The sequence below is a fragment of the Rhinolophus sinicus genome, chromosome 3 (assembly GCF_057876585.1).
Source record: "Rhinolophus sinicus isolate RSI-liver-muscle chromosome 3, RSI-T2T, whole genome shotgun sequence".
Lineage (NCBI taxonomy): Eukaryota > Metazoa > Chordata > Mammalia > Chiroptera > Rhinolophidae > Rhinolophus > Rhinolophus sinicus.
In genome coordinates this window covers 40,040,881-40,062,690 of record NC_142503.1, presented here as the reverse complement: position 1 = coordinate 40,062,690, position 21,810 = coordinate 40,040,881, and the positions used below count along the sequence as shown (strand labels likewise).

Here is a 21,810-nt window from a genome sequence, read left to right as displayed (position 1 = left end):
AAGATAAGCTACTGATTAGTTTTGTGATAGAGGCTAACTATATATATTTTTTAAATGTTGACACTTTATTCTTTTAATAAAAAGTTTCCGGTTGAATTAAAGATTAAATGAAATAAGTAAACCTGTAACAAGAAAAATTATGTTCTTGAGAGTGGGGTAGCCATTCTAAGTACAACATAAAAACCAAACGCAACAGCAGAAAAGTGATAGAACAAAGTCAAAAACAGTTTGCTGATGATGAAAGAGATGAAAGCAACGACCACTGAAAACTCAATACACAATATGACCTCTCAAAGAGCAATGCAGATCTGGACTAATCACGTCCCCAGAAGATAACAGTTCATTTTTCAAAAATGGAGTTTGATGAAATATTATATGACAAGGAGAGAAAAAAAAAAAAAGCCCTGCTGATAGCTGTGAGGGGGTATTTGAGAACTGAAGCAGAGACCACAATTTGCAAAACTGAACCAGGATTCCCAAAACAGAAAAACTATCCTAAATCATGACATGGAAGACAAGCAATCTAAAGCCAAATTCTTTTAACACAGCTCATTCAAATCCATGTGTTCTAAGACAACTGACAAACTGATCCAATGGTAACTGCAGGGATCCATGTGTTAAAGATGAGACCACTGACTGTCCCAGCAACTAGACTGGTTTATAAATTCTGACCGATCCCTGACAAGATCATTCTATGACTAACTCCAGCTCCGTAAACCCTATAAAAAGTCTTCCTTGATTCACCAATTGTCAGAGGATTCCCCAGTGTGTGCATTCTCCCTTGCAGCAACAAGCTAATATACTTAACTCTGTTACCAGCTTAAAACAAACAAACACACATACAAACAAGCAAGCAAACAAACACAAAATTGAAGGAAACAGAGACGAAGGATTATGGGCTGATTTCTTTCATGCACAGAGCAGGTTCAGGTTACTGACCGCTGCCTAACAAACGATTCCAAAACTAGATAGCATAAAATAATAACTATTTTTTAATGTTAATGAACCCTGTGGATCTGGAACGGATATGGGGAGAGTAAAGGTGGATCGTCTCTGCTCCATGATCTGTGGATCATTTGAGAAGACGTGAAGGCTAGGGGTGACTCCAGCCACCTTGGGACTGGAACCATCTGAAGGGTCATGCAGTCCCTCAAAAGATAGGTTCCTCATAAAAACACAATTAGCATTACTGATAATTTATTGAGAAAAAGAAAGAAGCAAAAAGGAAATAAAGGAATGAAGGTAGGAAAAACTGCCAAAAAGACAGTCGACTGGTCACTGGACTGTTAGCTAAGTCTCCGAAAGAACGTTCTCCCATACTGGGCCATAGTCTTCATCTATAAAGACTATTGACAGAGTCAATGCCACGTTGCCAAAGCTTTGAAGTGAACAGTGGCAGTTACTGAACTCTTCCCGATTAAGGTTTTTAGTAACAATTCAAATAAATAATCAAGAAATAATGAGGCTGCCTGCTTTGTAATACTCAAGAACAATATTGATGTCAGCAGGCAATTAATCTGAAATCTCAACTAAAAACAAAAACTCAGAAAACACCACTTTATTTAGTTCCAAGGGCATTTTCAACAGAATTTTATTTCCAGTGTCTTTTGATTACTAGTGTGTAGCCTACTGTGAAAGATCTTAACCTCTGGATCTCAAACTATTTTTTGATTAACATTTTAGTTCTGTCACAGAAAAGAACTGCTATCTCAGGAGGATGTCTGGTTATCAATTTCTGTCTTTCTTACACCTCAGCTGGATTATTTCAATTCATTATTTCCTATCCTCGTGGATTGTTTTCATGTCACTTGCAACTCTGCGGGTTGTGAGAGCTGAATTACCCACTGCAACAGTGTATTTCTAAGATTTGGGGTAAGTTTAACACTGATTTTGAGGGTCTCACTTGGTTAGGAAAGTTATGTTCAATCTACAACTTGAAATATTTACTACTGTTTACACTTTCAGCGTTAGGTAAAGTGATGAGCCCTCTGACAGCCCTTTGTATGCTTCAGCATGACCTGGAAATGAAGATAAGGATGCACTAACAGCAGTATAACAACAGTCAGTTAATAGAACTTAGAGAAGAAGGTAGAATCTAAGCATAGATATAAAAAAAAAACACAAGTAAATCCTCCCATTTTAAGAAACTGGTTTTGTAATAAGCTAATGCTATTGAAAATTTTTTAAAGAATATGTATGTATTATTGATCAACATGCATCAGAAAATAGATAGGTTCTGTGGGAAGATAGACACAGGTATGCTCGCAAAGGAAATACTGAGTATAGAGATCAATGCTTTGCAGGTGGTGAGCACTCAAAAATGTATGTAGAACGACTACAAAAGAAAAATGGTTCGCTTTGAAGATGCTACGCTTTTGCCATTGTGTGAGGTCAAGACAAGCAGTTGTGTAACTGCAGCAGGTAGAATTATTTGGTACCTAAGAGTAAACAGAGAACTGCTATTAAAAAATAGAGGAGTGTGAGGATTTGTACACATTTTTAACGAACTGGACCTTAAGATAATCAGGTCTGGCTGAAAACATATAAACGACAATCAACATACCAGTGATGGCAAATAAGTGATATGGATAGACTTTAACAGTTGCTTTCTTTGCAAAATGAGAAGCAGTAATTTATAACCACTATTTTTTCAAAGTGTTATTTACTATTAAAGTTTAAGGATTACATTTTAAAGATTTCTAGGAGGCAAAGGAGCAGAGACAAATTTTACCTATTTAGAATGGTTTTATTAGATATCAATAAAAATACTCAGAATAAACCATTTGGATCTACCTGATTTTCTTGCTAACAAACCAGCTTCTGAATAGCTGGCTTTTTCCTATTACATATCTATAAAATTTAAAGATTACTATGTATCAAAGGCTGATGGAAAAGAAATGAAATCATCTCAGCAAATTTGAAGGGGAAAAAAAGAATCAGATGGCAAACCACAACGTAGTTCTTTGTTAATGATTATAAAGCGTTCAAGCCTATATTTGTGTAGTTTCATTCAAACCCTAGTATAAAAAGTATCCATTAATAAGTAAAATAAATCTGACAATCACTATAATAGATTTTCAGGGGTCCCCTATGACACTGTTATGGATTATGGGACTCCCCTGTACATCGTTCACATTGTCACACAGTCAAGAAAAATCAGAAGACAGGATATCTTCCATTGTCATCACAATAAAGTTTGAAAAGTTTGCGAATTAAGTAGGAATTAAACAAAACAATTTTTTATTTTCAATAGTAAAAATTTATTCCAAAAGATTACTTAGTAATGTGAAGAGAACTAGTGTTTTTCTTTCAGAACTTTAAAGATACTGCTCTGCTGTCAATTTGCCTGCACTGTTTCTGATGACAAGTCTGCTGTCGCTTCTCTCTTTTCCTCTCTGTATAACGAGTCTTTTGATTGCCCCCGACTACTCTAAAGATTTTCCGTTTAACACTGGATGTAAGTAGCAATTTGATGATGATGTGCCTTGGTGTAGTCTTGTTTCCTACGCTTGGAGTTCTCTGGGCTTCTTGGACCTGTGAGATCCTAGTTTTCATTCAATTTGGAAAAATTCTGACCATTATTTCTTCAAATATTTCTTTTAGTCTCCCTTCTCTCATTTGGGGACTTCAGTTACTTGTACTTGGGGATTTCAATTAAGCTGCTTGAAGATGTCCTATGATTCTTTTTTTCTCCCAGTCTTTTTTTCTGTTTTATTTTGTATAGTTTCTATTGCTATACCTTCAAGTTCACTAATATTAGGTTGGTGCAAAAGTCATGGCAATGACTTTTGCACCAACGTTATATTTTTCTTCTGTGACACCTAATATGTATCAATCCCCCCAGATACTGCAGGAAATTAACCTCTCTTGCCTAAAGCGTATATGATGTGGGGATATTACAGTTTTCAATTCCTAGAAATATGATTTGAGTCTTTTGAAAATTATCTTCCATGTGCCGACTGTACATGTTCAATCTTCTAGCTTCTTAACACAGGGAACAGTTATAAACAGTTTGGTAGATATTTTCCACCAATTCTACCATACGTATCTTTCCTTGGGTAGTTTCAGGTGGTTTTTCCCCCTCAGCCCAGATCTTACAATGACCACTGCTGTCCTCCACCAAACAGCTGATGGAATGCAGGCCCCACATTTAAGGGGCCACTTTAAGACAACAAAGACAGTAATTAAATCATTCTTTTAATTATGTAATCTCGGAAACAAGCAGCTATACTTTTCCTTCCTAGTAAATAAACCATTTCATTTTAAAATGAAAAAACCCTTTGATGTTAGATTGGTTTTCCTTTTAAATAATAATTCACAATCATCTATCAGCAAAGACTTCCATTTGAAAGTACAACCAAGACACATCTAGACATTTCTCAAAAAGTTTCTAATGTTAAAGACATCACAGTACAAGAATGAAATAGTGAAGATACATCATTTATATTTGTAACCCTGAAGACATAGTGAAACCAATTTTGTTTGTTAATGAAAAGTTATTGACAAATTAGCACTGTATTCACAATTACATTTATTCAAAATTGAAATACACAATCCCAGTATTAATCATAAACGCTGTGGTATCATCAGTATAAGACTAAGAGTTATTAGGTGGGTGCAAAAGTCATTGCGTTTTTTGCAATTATTTTTAACCTTTTAAACCGCAATTACTTTTGCACCAACCTAATAAGTCTAAGGCACTGAAAATCTTAGTAGAGATGACAATATAAATCTCTACATCAAATAGCTATTTCAAATAAAACCAGCCACTTAAAAAAATAACAGTTGTTCTATAAAGCAATACTACCTATCATTAGAACAACAAAAAAATTACTAGCTCTCCCATAAAATTTAGGATCACAAAATTTATTCAAGAAACTTCAAGTGTTATTGCTAAAACTATGTTCCTACACTGCTCTTGAGATAATATTCCCCTTACCATCAAAATAAAGTTAGAATTAAAAATACCACTATATGATGTTACTGGGTATTCTATATACAATGAAAAACAGATCTGGGTAGATTAATTTGCTAAGGAGAGATCTACCAGACTAACTGAGGTTAATAAAGTTTGCAAAGAGCTGACGACTCTTTGCAGAATACCTATTATTCACTGACAAGTTCAGAATCCTATGAAAAATAATGTCACTATATTTTTCTGTAACACTGAATGACATAGTCAATGCCTGAAAAAAGAGGAGGTGAGAGAGGGGTAAGACAAACTGTTAAGTTATACCAAAAGGCTAGCATCACTAAGTGAAGAAAATACAATTTCCATGTACTTAGGATACCAATTAGCAGCCTCATTTCAGAAATAACTCCAGAGGTATACTCACAATTAAATACTTCACTAGAACACTACATATTAGGGAAGGAAAGGAATGGTAGAAAGAGCTTAAAAAAAATAAAACAAAATCATTTTTCAGCTCACAGACTCCAAGAATCCATTATTCCAATTTTCCCTTCATTTCTCAGATGAGACAAAGCTCTCAAGAGACCAAGTGACTTAGCTCAAGGTCACAATTAACAACACACAGAGGACTAGAATTCGGGTCTTTTGAATCCTTGGATATTTTCCTCTACACTAGCTACTAGGGAGATGATCTCTAGCATAAAAGCAAAGTAAAATGGATTAAACTCAAACAGTTTAAAAGAAGGCAGTCAGAGCAGTGTAGTATCAGCTATACATCGAGGACGAAGTTCTTGCAGGTTAATGTGGGATAATTCAAGGAGTGAATGGCCTATGCAGACTACAACAACCTTGGTAGATAACACATAATAATTACTAGGTTTTTAGCATTATCCCATGACCATTTCCATACTAATTTATTTATTCTACTTTTGAGGTAGAAATTATTGTTGTTTCATTCGCAAATGAGGAAAGAAGGCACAATGGTTAATAACTGGTGAGGCCAGGAGACTAGAAGTGATTCCAAGAGAAAAAGGGGGAACAGTTTATTTTATATTCACGTGTCAAAGTAAGTATTTAAAAATTCAAGATTATTAGCATTACAACTTAAATAAGGTTTGAGGGTCACATGTTTTCTATAAGTAAAAGAGTAAACCCTCTGCTTTGCTAAGACAAGAAACAATTATTTCAGATCGAGAGTTAAACTTTACTTCCTGTACAAAAAATAAAATTTATCTGTTTCAGGGATACACTTCAAATTTCAAGTCAGTTAGCTTACATTAATTTTCCAACAAAGGATCTATGAATAGATGAATGGATGGATAAATGGACGAACAGACATTTTCAAACCTACAGAAAAACCTATGGTGATGGTTCTTTCAAATTTTTAGAAGCTACTTTTGTAACTTACCGTTTTTTTCCTCTTATCCTGTTCTGTGGGTGGTTCTTCATCTTCTGTTACTTTTGGTTCTTCAAGATGAGACATCAACATACAGCTGCAGTTAAAAAAAAGTTTTAAATAAATTTTTTAAAGTCTATAACATACTAAAAACATACCCTCAAAATCACTGAGAATATTATGCTTCTATGGACCAAAATGTGAGGAATAGCAAGATAAGTAAAAAAAAATTTAATGACAAAAAAAATTTTTTTTTTTATATAAGTAAAAAAAAATTTAATGACAAAAAAAAAATCTCACTTAAAAAGGGCCACATGAAAAAATTTTAGAGCATTTTACTTGAGCACTAAAGGTAGTAAATCGTAAGAAATTTATTTATAGGCAACTTTTGAACCATGTATCACTTGACAAAAGCACAGGTGTACCCTTTCACATCTTTCTAAAAAATGACAAACATTTAAAATTAATATTTCTTTTTTTACTACTAATCTTCATATGTCTGTAGATTATTATACATGTTTCTAATAGTAGCAGTAATTTAAATAACATAATTAAAACATTATTAATTACGTAACAATCAACTTTTTGCTCCAAATGACATTAATACTATGCGAAGAGGAACTTGTTCCAATAATATAATATAACCTGCAGGATAGTTACAAATCATTTTATCCTGATTATCTGCATCACTGCTCTTCACCATTAGCAGAGATAATAGAACAGTTTCCTATTCAGTCAACACTCATTCCAGGAAGACAAGAAATGAATATTGTCTAGTGAATCAAGCTGATGGAACAAACCTCACTGTTTTCTAATTTAGAATAGTAGAATTCAATAATTTACCAGTCAGATGTTCCTAACCAATAAACCAGGGCCAAGAAAGCTTGGTTTCTCTCATGTTTTGTAGCAAGTACAGGGGAAGGACAGGGAAAGGACAGGAAATACAGAAGGACAATCCCTGACTCAGTTGTGTAAATAACTTTTAACTCATGGTTATGGACAGGTGCTGACACCAGAAACTTGATCAGATCAGAATCACTCTTGCAGGGGACAGAGTGTCCTTTTCTTCGTATTCCTCACCATTAAAAAAAATTTTTTGGAACAAATGCCTCTGACCCAGTCAGTACACACGGGTGAGATCAAAGAGTACAAACCTTAAAATGAAAATAAGAAACGCTGAAAAACAGCAAGAGCTCAATCTGTATGACACTGCACAGCCTTAACCTCTTAGAGCTGCAGCTTCCATCCACCGGGACAGAATGTAATGAATGTAGCACAACTAATTGGCTAGTGGACTCTGACACAAAGTGAGAAAATTATGACATTATTATCTCAATCCAAAAGCTACTTAATAAAATGAACATCTAGAAAAATTCTAGATCCTATTTTGTATTTTAGAACTAAATAATAAGATGGGAATGGTTCCTTCACACTAGCTATTATATGCTTGATATAGAGTTGAATTCTAACATCGTGAAGCTAGGTCTCCTTGGAAGTATGTTTTATATTGCAACAAATTCTTTCACTGAATTCCAAAATCTGTTAACTTATTTGTATAGTAAAAACTCTTTGTTCTCCCTTCTCGAAATTAAAAGATGTATCATGGTAATAAAGTATATTCTGGGTATCAATATACACATACACATATATATTTTTTCCCACTAATCACATATTACCCAAAGGGCAGAATATTTTTGCTTTGCAACTCTGCAAATAGCATTCATTTGGACTCTGGAAGGTGGACAATGAAAAAAAAAAATCTGTGAATTGAGAAGACCAATGCTAAAATTCTCTCCCACAGGAAAATCTGCAATTAAAAAGTTCAATCTTATTTTGTTGACAAAGATTAAAGATAAGGAGTCACACTTTACATAAAAGGCATGGTGAGAATGAACTGATATCAACTAAGCTAAAATGTAAGGGCTATGAATGTAATAATAGTAATAGTAATGAATAATCACAGCAGTTGAAACTGGGGATGCCTGACGGTGTGAACAGAGGCAGCCCCCCGCCCCTCACACCCTGCGCTCACTCACTCTAGCCCACTGCGTCAGACTCTTCCCAACAGGAAACTCCAACCAGCCAAATACAACCAACAGTGTTAGCAGGCAACATGAACCCTTTTCAATTATTATGTTTAAACAGTACTTGTAATAACACCTTTCATTTAATCTACACAGACTCACTTCTGAGTGTTACAATAAAACTAGAACTGACAGCACTATTCAGTTGGTCTGTGTAGGGGACAGCTGAGTTGCCCGTATAATCGTCCTCCTTTCTGACGGAAGGCACACTGACTTGGTCCAGTCAGCCTCCTCTTCCAGGCCACCACAGGCTTCGGAAAACGCCGATGCAGCCCCAGTCCCAGTGACTCAATAAGCAGCCATGGCAATTCTATTCCCCTGGTCAATGACTGCTTTCAACAGGAGTGTGTTTAAGAAATCCTAGCCAATTACACTTGAAGAGAAGTCTAATGAAACGACTTCTAGGAAAGGTTTCTTTTGACGTTTTAAAAAAAAAAGATGTAAGGAAAGGGAAGATTACTTGTCTGGCCTTGGCACTGGCACGAACTGTAATGCCTAGAGCTACTGAGTGAGGGAAAGTAACCTGCAAACGAAGTTAAGGCACTGAGGGGATGGAGCGCAAACAACCTGGGTCTTTGAAGAGGTTGTGAAGACCCAAAATAGTTAATCCTAGAGCCACAGACCTACAGTTGTTTTGTTGTCAGAGATAACTAATTCTTTATGGCTAAAGCCAGCTGACTCACAGTTTCTCTTACTTACAGCTAAAAATCTTTTTGCAGTCTCTTGTATAAATACCTTATCACAAATTCATTTCTGCGCTCAGGCCCAGACAGTCTCCCTCTCCTGCTACACCCATTTCACTTCTATTTGAAAACAGAAACCATGTAATTCCTAATGTTTCTCTTCTTACCCTGGTAGTTAGCAGGCTCAGGGCTCAGTTTTATAGGCATATGCCACAGGTTCCCCAATCCAAGATTCTTCTTTAAATTCCTTCAAGCTGGTGTTAATAGTTTTTGGTCAGAATAAGCACATCCTTTTCTTATGTGTTGCCTCAAATCCTCTCATGGCGACTAGATTGAATATAAGCAGCTAACTAAATGAGCAGTAGAGACAAAGTACCATGAAGGAACAGAGAAGGATGCAATGAATTCTTCCTGAGAGTTCAGAAAGGACTCGTAGGGGTAGATACTTGCCAAGCAGGACAAGACAAGACTGAGGGCATGACACGTCAAGTAGAAAAACTGTTATGAGTCAATCAATGTGTATAAAAGGAACTGGCACATATGGGGAATAATGAAGAGGCTAGGGAGATAAAAGGCCAGTAATATAAATTGAGGGAAGCACACAACAGTGCCCCATCAACTTAATTCTGTAAGAAAATGGGCTTTTAATTTCAAGAAGTAGGGCAGAATGGATCAGAAAAGGAAAATTGGAGCGTGACCCCCGGGAGGTCAATGGGACTTCTCTACCAGTTAGGATAATATACAAGTGAAAATGTCAGGATCAGGGAACCAAAAGTTCTTTTTGTATTCTCTATTTTATTCTGAAAAATCATCTAGTGAGTCAACGTATCAAGTGAAGGAGAGGAAAATGCTTAGAGCCTAAATTTTACTTTCTTTCAAAGAAAACTACTACTTCCTTTTCAGCCAGTATGTTTTACACTCTCTAGCTATAAAAACCACAATTTGAGTCTTTTTCTAATAAATTTTAGTGACTCTAAGCATCTTAAAATGCTGACTAAACCATCTCTTCCTTTTTTACTTCTCAAACATTGGCCAGGGGTTGTCAATCTCATGTCCAAACTGCCTAAAAACAAAATATTATTTAAGGAAAAAAAGGGAAACTACTCTAACTAAAGACAAGCAGAAGGCAAATTCCAAGCCTCATTAATATGTTTTCCTGCTTTAATGAAATAAGAATTCTACTAACTAAAATACAAACATATAAAGAAATCCATGCAAAAGAATGAAACTGGACACTATCTTACACCATACACAAAAATTAAGTTAAAATGGATGAAACTTTGAATGGTTTCATAAAAGTCCTAGAAGAAAACATAGGCGGTAAGCACACTGACATCAGTCTTGACGATGATTTTTTTGGATCTGACTCCAAAAGCAAAGGCAACAAAAGCAAAACTAAATAGTTTGATAGGAATATCAAACTAAAAAGCTTCTGCACAGCAAAGGAAATTATCAACAAAATGGAAAGGCAACCTACTGAGAGGGAGAAAATATTTGCAAATCATACATCTGAGACGGGTTCCGTAATATATAAGGAACTCATACAACTCAATGGCAAAAAAAAAAAAAAAGAAAAAAATCCAATTTAAAAATGGGCAGAAGATCAGAATGGACATTCTTCCAAAGAATGCATACAGATAGCCAACAGGTACGTGAAAAGAGGTTTAACATCACTAATCATCAAGGAAATGCAAATCAAAACCACAATGAGATATCACCTCAGGCCTGTTAGAATGGCTATTATCAAAAAATGAGAAATAACAAATGTAGGCAAGGATGTGGAGAAATAGGAACCCTCGTGCACTGTAGACAGGAATGTAAAGTGGTACAGACACTATGGAAAACAGTATGGAGGTTCCTCAAAAAATTAAAAATAGAGCTACCATTATGATCCAGCAATGACACTTCTGGGTATTTATCTGAAGAAAACAAAAATTGGTTTGTAACCACGAAAGTTTGAGGTTTTTACTTTATCTGAATTCCTATGTTCTCGAAAGTTAAATTACACGCCAGACACATTTTGTTTATATATGGTTAACAAGATTCAACAACATATATCTGCTTTCTATATTTTTCAACAAAATATGATTCAAATGGCAATCTTTCCCATTTGCTACAGATGGTTTTATAAACCGCAAAGAAAACAGGCTCAAAACACTACTGAGGAAAACTCAAGTGGTCTGGAATCTCACGCTTATCACTGAATGAAACATGCCCTTTATCAACAGTAATAAGAGGAAAGGTGTGACAATTATACAAGCTACAAAAGGATACAACGATTAATTTTTTTAAAAGAATTTCAAATTAATAATTATACCGTGTTTCCCCAAAAATAAGACTGGGTCTTATATTAATTTTTGCTCCAAAAGACGCATTAGGGTGTATGTTCAGGGGATGTCATCCTGAAAAATCATGCTAGGGCTTATTTTCCGGTTAGGTCTTATTTTCGGGGAAACACGATATAAAAGATTATCAGCATTCCTGATAACATGATTTTTGACTATTCTTCCAAGAATATAATTTTAACTATTCTCTTTTGGAACTAGTTAAGTACCTGGTGCCAGCGATGCTTCAATCAGGCAAATAGAAAACCAGGATGCTTACCCATCCCTTTTTCCCCAGAACTTGCCTGAAAGTCAGGGAAACTTTGTTCGTTGAAAAAAATAATATATTAAAAAAATATTTAAAAAGGAATTCACATGCTAAAATACAGTTGGATTTTTTTAAAAACATAATGTCAAATCATAAAATAATTAGACCAAAGAAGCCTAATTCAGAATTTCACTACAACAAAATAAAGCTGATCTCAAGATCAAACAATAAATATTATAATAAAAATAACAAAAATGTTTATAGGAGACAAAATTAAAAAGTTGCTATACTGTTCTCAGTATATGGTGGTGATGAACAAAAATCATGCAAGTTATAATTAATTACCCCCAAAGTAACTGTCCAAGTACAATTAATTAAATGATCCACCTACTCTTTATAAGTTCCTGTTTCAGGATCTTCCGTCATGACATCATGCAGGCCTTCCACTGAGATGTTTATAATCCCACAGAATTTATCTTGGATAACACTAGAATAAAAGAAGAGCAAAACAGGTCAAACTGGAGTATTTCAACAGGCAATCCTCTTGAACATGAAGAGAAATTTCAGTTCTAAAATACAGAAAATACTTTCAGAATATATTTCTTAAAGCAGAAATTTTATCTTGCAAAAAACATTAAAATTTTCTTTCACTAGATATTCGTGCGTTCAAATTCTAGAAGAGTAGATTACATAGGAAAGAGATATTTTAATATTGTTTATAATAGTCTTGTGTTGATTTTATAACTGAAAAGATAATGTTAAAGATTAAAATCTCCACCCTTCTAAATACCACTATCAAGAAAAAGACAAGCCATAGACTGAGAAAAAATATTTGTACATGTATCTGACAAAGGACTTGTATCCAGAATACATAAAGAACTCTGAAAACTCAATAAGACAAATAACCCAATTTAAAAATGGGCAAATATTTGAACAGACACTCTGCCAAAGAATATGTATAGATGTCATATCAGTACCGAAAAGATGCTCAAATCATTAGTCATCTGGGAAATGCAAATTAAAACCACAACGAAGTTTTAATTAAAAGTAAACAATACCAAGTGCTGGCAGAGGATGAGAAACACCAGGACCTCCTTACATTGCTGGTAAGAATAAAAAATGGCGCATTCATTTTGGAAAATACAGGCAATTTTTATAAAGTTAAACGCACTCCATATAACCAAGTAATCCCATCCCTAGGTATTTATTTACCCAAGATGAAAATGAGTACCCTCAGATCTGTATGTGAATATTTAGGGTAGCTTTATTCATAAAAATCCAAAACTGCAAATGACCCAAATGTCTATCAACTAATGAATGGATAAATAAACTATAGGACACTTATTCAATGGAATAGCAGTCAACAAAAAAGGGAACAAACTCCAGACACGCGCAACAACTTGGATAAATCTCAAAAACATTACACTAAGAGAAACAGATTCCAAAGGCCACATCCTCGTACTGTGTGACTCCATTTATGTGACTTTCTGAAAAGACAAAGTTATTTGGTCAGTGGTTGCCAGGCAAAAAACACAAGGGAACTTTTTGGGGTGATGGGAATGTTCTGTATCTTGAGTGTGGTAGTGGTTACATAGGATGTACATTTGTCAGAATGTATGCTTAAAATGGGCTTTACTGTATGGAAACTACATCTTAATAAACCTGAATTTAAAAAAGCAGAAGTACATAACCATCAACTGGCAACTCTAAATTATGCTACTTGAATTTAAAACTGCATAAATTATAACTTGTCTCCAGGGAACGTTCAGTATCCTCCCTACAGGGGATAGATGAGTTTCTCATACTGCATTAACATGCATAACTAAAGTATTAAATGCTCAGTAAAGTAATTCCCAAGGTCAGCACACTTTGGGTCATAGTCCCACCTTTGTAAAGTCAAAACTGTCTACACATTCAAATGTGATCAAGCTGTAAAGAATTAAGTCACCAGATGGGCATATAATAACTGGTTGATATTGTTCTGCTACATCTTAATCTGCATATAACATCCTATTGCAGGAGTATAGCTTTTTGACGCCACTATATTTCCTTTATGTAAGAACTGAAAAAAAATCTGTCAAGAAAGAAACATATATACAGTCTACCTTATTTGGTTTGGTGAGAAACACCCTGGAGAAAAAGAATTAGAAAACCATGACTTTGCATTAAAAGTTCAGCCACTCAAGTGCAACCCTACTGAAGTTAATTCATTTCTCAGATGCTGGGTCTCCTTGTCTGTAAAACGAAGGCTGGACTCAGGGACGGCAAATACATGGGGGAGGAATGCAGCCACTCTCCCTTCCCACCGCAGGGTAATTCACCACCAATCCATCACACACGCTAAGAGTCAGGGCCGAGGTTCCTGATTAACAGCGACATTCTGCACAGCGATCAGCCACCGATCCCAATTAGATGAAAAAAACAAAACCCTTCTAGACTATAGCTTCTGAGGCTCTTTACAGGGCTTTACATCAATATTTCTTAGGAGCAATCCACTCAGGCAGGGGCCTCCTCTATTTACATCACCTCCAAGCATCAACCCCACACCTTCGAGGAAAACCAGAAATTTCACAAGTCAATAAAATTTCTGAGTATTTCCTCAAAAGACTGATTATGAACTTTCCCAACAGATATCTGGCAACGTGAGTATGAGTGGGTGAATGTTAATTACAACAGCGTATAATAGAGAGAAAAGTTTAATCTGACAACTAGCTCATTAGATTATAGGTTTTACTTCAAACTATCACGCTGATCAATGCTGGTGCTACCAGCATGGGCACACATTATTCTGAGAAGGTAAGATGTTATATCTTTGCTATATGTAATTAGAAAAAAGTAATTAGCAATACGCTGAATTAATAAAAGATACAGTTCTAGAGCCTGTGCCTCCGTTCACACAGGCACTGTCATAGGACCGAGCCTTCAGGCTGAGAACAGACTGTGAAAACTGCACCATGGGTAGAATAAACCTTTGACGGCACAATTCTTGCCAAAATCACTAACTTCACCCCTTTCTTGTAAAAGATGAGATTATTTAGATGACACTGCTGGAACCAGAATAAAGTTTGAAAAGTTCTGAGAAAAATCTAATGAGTTCAGGAACTTGCGATTTATAGAAAACCAAAAGACAGAATTAGTGAATGATGGACCAAAAAAAAAAAAGTGTTAAGAAAATTAAAGAATGGGTAATGATATTCATAGAAGCAGACTGGACACACGCCACAAGATCCTGGCCCAACCCCTGCTCAGCCTGTACGGGCTATTCAGGAAGAGACTACTGTCCTGGCCCATGCTTATTCAGGCTTGGAGAACTCAGTCATGTGAGCACTGGTGTTCACCCTCTGCCTTCCCTCGCCTGCCTCCAGCGGGATTTCTAGCTGTACCAAGTAAGAGGCTTAGACAGAGGGCTGTCTAGTCGGAAAAAGGGAAGGGAGGTGAGGCAACCTCAGTCAGTCGGTCAGTCAGTCATTTTTTCATTGCAATGTGACCCACAATGCACAGAAAAGGAAACAAGAGGCAGAGATCTAGCTGGAGTTGGGGTCAAGGGGTGAATCCCAGTAGATGGGGAAAAACCATGCTCACCCTGGAATACCTACCGTGTTTCCCCGAAAATAAGACGTAGCTGGACCACCAGCTCAAGGTGTCTTTTGGAGCAAAAATTAATATAAGACCCAGTCTTATTTTAATATAACATAAGACCGGGTATGATATATGATATGATATGATATGATATGATATGATATGATATGATATGATATGATATGATATGATATAATAATACCAGATCTTATATAAGGCTGGGTCTTATATTAATTTTTGCTCCAAAAGACGCATTAGAGCTGATGGTCCAGCTACAACTTATTTTCGGGGAAACACAGTATTAAGTGCCAGAGAGGGTGAGGCACAGACTTCAAGTTCAGAAAAGGGGGGAGAATGACTATGGTCCAGAGTAGAAAGGCATGCTAGCTGGCTTCAATGAGAAGAGCTGACTCTAGAAAACAAGGACTAAAGAGAATGGAAAGGAAGTGTCCAGGCCACAGTCTGGGCTAGTGAAAGGAGAAGTTATACAGTAATTATCTTCAAAGCATTCCGGTTCAAACAGCACTCAAGAGGATGCGCCTCAATTACCACTCATTAAACGGTCTGGGAAAAGTATCCCCCAATATTGGGGATAACAAAAAGCCACAAGAGGCTTGTATTTTCCTGGCATAAAGAACAGATATTTAAAGAAAATAAGCATTAAGAAATTATAATTTCTTCATCTCCTTTTGTAAATATTAAAATGCTCCCTCCAAATGTGTAAAAGTAACATTTTAAAACGAAACGTTTAAAATAGATTTCTTCTATACAGTATTCATTATGAAGTTCTGAATATTACACCTTCATTTTTTATTCACACACTCTCCAAACCCTTGTCTTTTTTACAAATTAACAATCTTGCTTTTCATAATACAAGTTTCTGAATAAATGATTTACAATTTGATTAGACATGTAAAATGGAAAGAATCAAAAGAGCTATAAACCCTCAGAGGAATGAAATGAAAATAGGTTTAGAGGAAGAAAGGGAATAATAAAAGATACGTGTTAGGTCGGTGCAAAAATAATTGCAGTTTAAAAGGTTAAAAATAATTGCAAAAACCGCAATTACTTTTGCACCAACCTATCTCTTTAAATACAAGCCGAGAACTAGATATTATTTTCTGGTTTTCTTGATGAAAACCAACCCAAGTTTTTTTCTTTTGTATGTGTTTTTCGAATTATGAGCAATATTTTATTAGAATTCTTCACCTTCTAATTGTGTCTCATGCATTCATTCAAATCTTGTGTTGGTTATAACGTGGAAAAAGTAAAGGTAGCCAGAGAAACCATGTAATTTTAGATGTCACTCAGTTCTTAACCCCTCAAACCAGTGCTTACTGACTAAGAAGTGATAGTCCACATTGACTCATGCATAGCAACCTGAAGTCCCTGAAAAGATTAGCTAAACTCCATGATAGTGTCTACAGCACAGGGGGTAAAAAAACAAAAAACCAAAACCCTCAGGAGCTAAAATGCAAAACAAAAATTGATTACAGCCAAAACTTTACATATCTTGGTAAAGTCCCATGAGCAAAAAATACTCAAAAGACTGGCTCACTGAGTATTAATAAATAGGAGAGGACTTATACAAGGATGCCAATTAATTTACAAAGAGAGTAACGGGTGATATTACCCAGGCCAACTCTTCCTGATGGATAGGTCACCATGGTTAGGGTTCATTCATTTTGGTCAACATTTTATGAGCCCACAAAACGTGTCGGCATCACTATATGCCCCAGGGATGAAAAAGATGGCCTCCTCAGGGAACTCAGAAACGAAAGGAAGCTGGAATCTAGTGCACATAATTTTGAATACACACAGGGAAGTTGTTGCACATTTGAATGTTACCTGTTCTATGATTCAGAGGGAAAAACTGAGAAAAGCTGTGCTGTAAGCTCAAGAGCTCATTATGAACTAAAAGTCTGCAGGAAGGACAGAGGTAAACCAAGCAACAAATGAGATTTTCTTGCTGTTGTTTCATATTAAGTTAAGATATCCTGAATAACTGCCTTTCTCAGTTTTACAGATATTTCTGACTCATTAACTGGCACTTCTCTAAAGTCAGAGTATCCTGTTACCTGGGGTGCTAAAGAAGCACTGGCAAATTTTTATTCTCCAATTCTCATCGCTGGCCCCCTGAGACTTGATCATTCTACCTTAAGATTTTAGAGTTTTCCAAGTTATCTCACCTTTCATTGATTGTGTTAGGCTAGACGCTCCTCCTAAAGAAATCCCAATTTTGGTACAAATTTATTTTCATTTCATAATACTAAATGGGACCCAACAGACTCTGTTTGTTTTCTTACTACTGAGGGTTTCAAGGAGGCAAATGGATGCTTTCTATTCTGGTTTCTTCAATTTCATTGTTTCTCCTTAAGAACTTTCAAGGGCTATCTAGAACCTCAGCAAGCTTTACTGAACCCACCTCTCCAAAGATACATCCCTCCCTCTTCCTTTCACTGCTTTTAGGCAGCGAAGCCGGCACCTCTTGAATACAACAGCTTCTGACACCAATATTGGCTCACTGCCTTCCTGCGCCTCACAATGTTTCCCATCATTTTCCATTCACCTCAATTCACACTTCCTCAGTGAAGCCGTCCCTGACCACTCTTTAACCAACTGTAATTGAGCAGTCGTCCTTTGAATTTCCAGTAGCATAAAACCACTGTACTCTTCCTTTGGTAAGCAACTCATTTATATTACCTTCTCCTGATGTCCTTGAACTTTCCTGCCTGTATGTCTGTTTTCTCTAAGATTATAAGTAACTTGAGGCAGAGCCCATGTGTTGTGCTTATATTTTTATGTCACACATCGTTATGCATAATGTGAACACTCAATATAATCATGGGAATTAATGATCCCCAAAGCTCAAGAACTGCCCATGCTCGTATTTCACAGTATTATTTTTACATTTCTTTTTAAATTACCAAGTGTGGGTACCTGAGTTGTAGGTATCATATTATAATATATTATTATTCTACACGACATGTGAGGCAGAAAATAGCACAGAACATAGCTGTGTTGGAATCTATTTCTGAAACATTCATTTTAGAAAATGCAAGGAGAGTTTAATATCAAAGATGAGAGATTGAAAGTAAAACCAAAGGAAAAAAGCATTAGTAACTAGAACATTACCTCCTTTTTGCTTGTCACAAACACTTTTCTTATGTTACGTACCTGGCTGATATATTAACTTATTTGCATAGACACAAGTTACAAACATACTACAGAAAGGCAGGCCTTTTCAAACATCTACTTGTTTTGTTTTTTAAGTATGTGATAAGCAATGTTACACACATACAAACATTAAATAAACAGGTGAGGATATGAAAAACTGTACTCAAATAAGTAAAGACTGTTTGATCATTTAAAACAATTCCACACAGTTTTCAATCAAATGCACCATAAACTTTTCAATCAAATGCACATAAGTAAAACTATAGTTCTTAATCTTAGTATTTCCTAAAGGTATAAGATTTTAAGACATTTTCTTGGTATGTAAAAGTATCTCTCTGTAGAGAACATGAATTGCAGAAACTTCATGCAAAGTGATTTTTCCTTACTTTTAAAAACTATATACTTAAAAAAAATCAGCTATCTTTCTTGAGTTTATTCACCAAACTTAAAAAACCATGACATTTTACAATTATTTCTGCCCTTTAGCATCATTATGACCCCAAAAACAGGTGTTCAGAAAACAAAATACCTTTAGAAAGCTAAAGAAAAAAATTTAATCTCCAAAGGCACAAATAAATGAAATATTCTAATATTCATTTGGTTAGCCTAAGCAAAACATTAGATTGAATGTGACTAGGACTCTAGTTTCTTCCCTCTTGTTCAATTTTTATTAGTATTTTTCTAGTAAGCATTTTACACTTCCATTTTTTCAGATAACTGATCCATTATCATAGAGCATGCCCCTTAAATTATTTTTCTGTAAGTGATAGATTTACATTTTACATCACATCTTCCTTTTCTTAGACCTGGAAGGAAAACAGGCATGCAGAAACACACACACAAAAAATTTTCAGTTACCTTGTCTGAACAGTTTTATAATATAAAACTGATGATGAACAGTTTTTCATAGCAGCGGGTCCAAGGCAGAAATGAATCAGACAGAACCTTACCCAATTTTGAATTTTGTCTGATCTAACCAGACCACAATTATATACATTTGTACATCATAATTAATATTTGAAGTTATTCTCATATTATTGTATCTTAAATATAAGAGTTCAGTGAATTTAAGGTAATTTAAGAAAATAAACACATTTTTAAACACTAACAGCCACAACCAAATAAAATATTCTCTTAACTATACTTTCTACTTATATTGTTTAATAGGATTAAGCAAAGAACAGCAGTTTATGGAAAGGAAATAGCAGAAGAAGAAAGCTCTGACTTATCAGTCTTATTATAGAATTTCTACCACACCAGACGCTATAAAAGTGGTGACATTTACACTAAAATTAGTTTGTTTTGTTTTTTCCCTCTAGGTGTTTTCCAGGACCAAGGCTGCAAATACTTTTGTCACTTAAATGGAAACCAAGTATATCCTTTCTACATGGCAAGTCTCTGCATGGTCATGAAAAAGTGTATTAATAAATCTAGCTCTTCTGACAAACACTGGCAAGGAAATGAAATAAACAATTCATAGTGGAAATTCACTAAGTTATTTTAAAAATGCAAGTTGAATTTTTTACACCCAACAATGATCCTTACAAAGGCTTTTATATTATAAACCATTCCCCCAATTAACTTTTTTTGTGCCCATACACATGGAAAAGCCATGATCTTCGAGACAATAAAAAAAACTTGAACAATTTATGTACAATGAGATGAGAAGAAACTGCCATCTTCGGTGATTTTCAAGACAAAGCCTGAGTTGTAAAAAGCACTGCCCAGTGAAGACATACTAGGTTCGATCAATGACCGGTGCAGACTGTTTGGAAAAGACACTCAGCTGATAAAACCCAATCAATGCTTGTTTTGGATGCTTTTAGAAGTCACTTGACAGACTGGTTCTTGTTTTATAAAAATATAAAAGACTTTACTAGAGATTTGGTAATAAGGGGACTGAGGTATGACCTTACCGCTGTCTGACATTGTTGTAAACAAAGCTGCACAATAAATAATCACAAGGAATCAGGAATATATACCTTCAGGATACATTTGTAAAAACCTACTGTGCTAATGTTATTCAAGTTGTACGACTTGGAGTCAAATTCTCGGGTAAGTGTTGTATGTCACACAGCTCAGCCCAAAATGAAAACAATGTGCTCTGGAGAACGGTGTTAGATAATCAACTCAGTCTTAGATAATCAACTATGTTAATTACATAGACACTGGTATTGAAGATTTACACAAAGCATTTGAATAAAACAGTATCATGGAACAAGCAGGGGGAAATCTCTCTAAAGTAGTATTTTACATTTTTAAATGTGTGTGTAATTGAACTAACTTAATATGATAGACATTTGACTATTTTGTTACAGCTCTAGAAGTTTAATGTATTCAAGCTGACTGAAAAACCTTATGTAGATTTGTCTTTTTAGGGAAAATCGGTGATCACCTTTTATTTAGACCTGCCTTGTATAGGCTCACTGCCAAATTCCTCCGAAATACTTCTAGCGCACACAACGACCTCTCTCTGAGCTCAGACCCCTAAGGACACCTGCACTCTTCGCATCAATTCTTGGCAATGTCACAAGCAACTCAAACTTAAGATCCTACACCAGACTTCTGAGTGCCTCCGCAACAAAAAACGAAGAAACCAGAACAAAATAAATACTCAAACACAGGCTCTCTTCCAATTGTCCTTATCTGGATAAAGAGCAATGCTATCTAACCGGTGACTCAAGCCAGAAACCTGGGATTCAGTCTTGACCTTTCTTCTTTACTCTTCCGACACCCAATTCATCATCAAATTCTGTCACATTTACCGCTGAGATTTTTGTGTCTGCTTGTCCGTATTTTCACAATGAACACGGTAGTTTACAAGTCAATTCTGTCTCTAGTTTGAACTACTGCGTAACTCCCTGTACAAGGACGCGTCTCCTGGTGGTTTCCCCTAATCCATTCTCTACGGAGAGGATCAAGAGAGTTCTTTTGCAAAATCTGATCATGTCTCCCTTGCTTTTAAAACAAGAGATTTAACTTTTCAGTAACTTCCCATTACACTTGAAAATTCAAACTCCTACTCATAGTTTACTCAGCCCCATTTGACCTGGTTTCTGCCTATGTCTCTCTCTGCCATCATCTAACTTTGCATACTACTGTCCTGCTATCCTAGCCTTCTTTTTGACAATTTCTAGCCTCATGGCTTTCACTGTGGAATTCCATCTGCTAGGAATTCTATTGCCTGAATTTACTTCGTTAGTTGTATTTACAATAATAAAACTACAAGTGGGTATGGTCCTATAATGGAATAAACTCGGATTCTTTGTTCCTGAGTAGGGAAAAAGCCTGTTCTGTTCTTCTCTACTTTGTTTCTCTCTTGTGAGTCTCGTTTACAACTCACACAGAACACTTACTTCTAACACTACTGGTCACCAAGTGTGTGTG

The 21,810-nt window shown here is 35.6% G+C and overlaps 1 protein-coding gene across 2 annotated transcripts in view; it reads right to left on the bottom strand.

Moving 5' to 3' along the window:
- IPO11 (importin 11) overlaps positions 1-21,810 on the bottom strand; it is a 157,589-nt gene that overhangs the window by 13,030 nt on the left and 122,749 nt on the right. For both annotated transcript variants that reach the window (XM_019743722.3, XM_088796520.1), the window contains 2 exons: positions 12,059-12,154; positions 6,321-6,405 (listed from right to left, as the gene is read on the bottom strand). In XM_019743722.3, the coding sequence (XP_019599281.1) occupies positions 6,321-6,405; positions 12,059-12,154 (181 nt within the window). The remainder of the gene's footprint in view (positions 1-6,320; positions 6,406-12,058; positions 12,155-21,810) is intronic.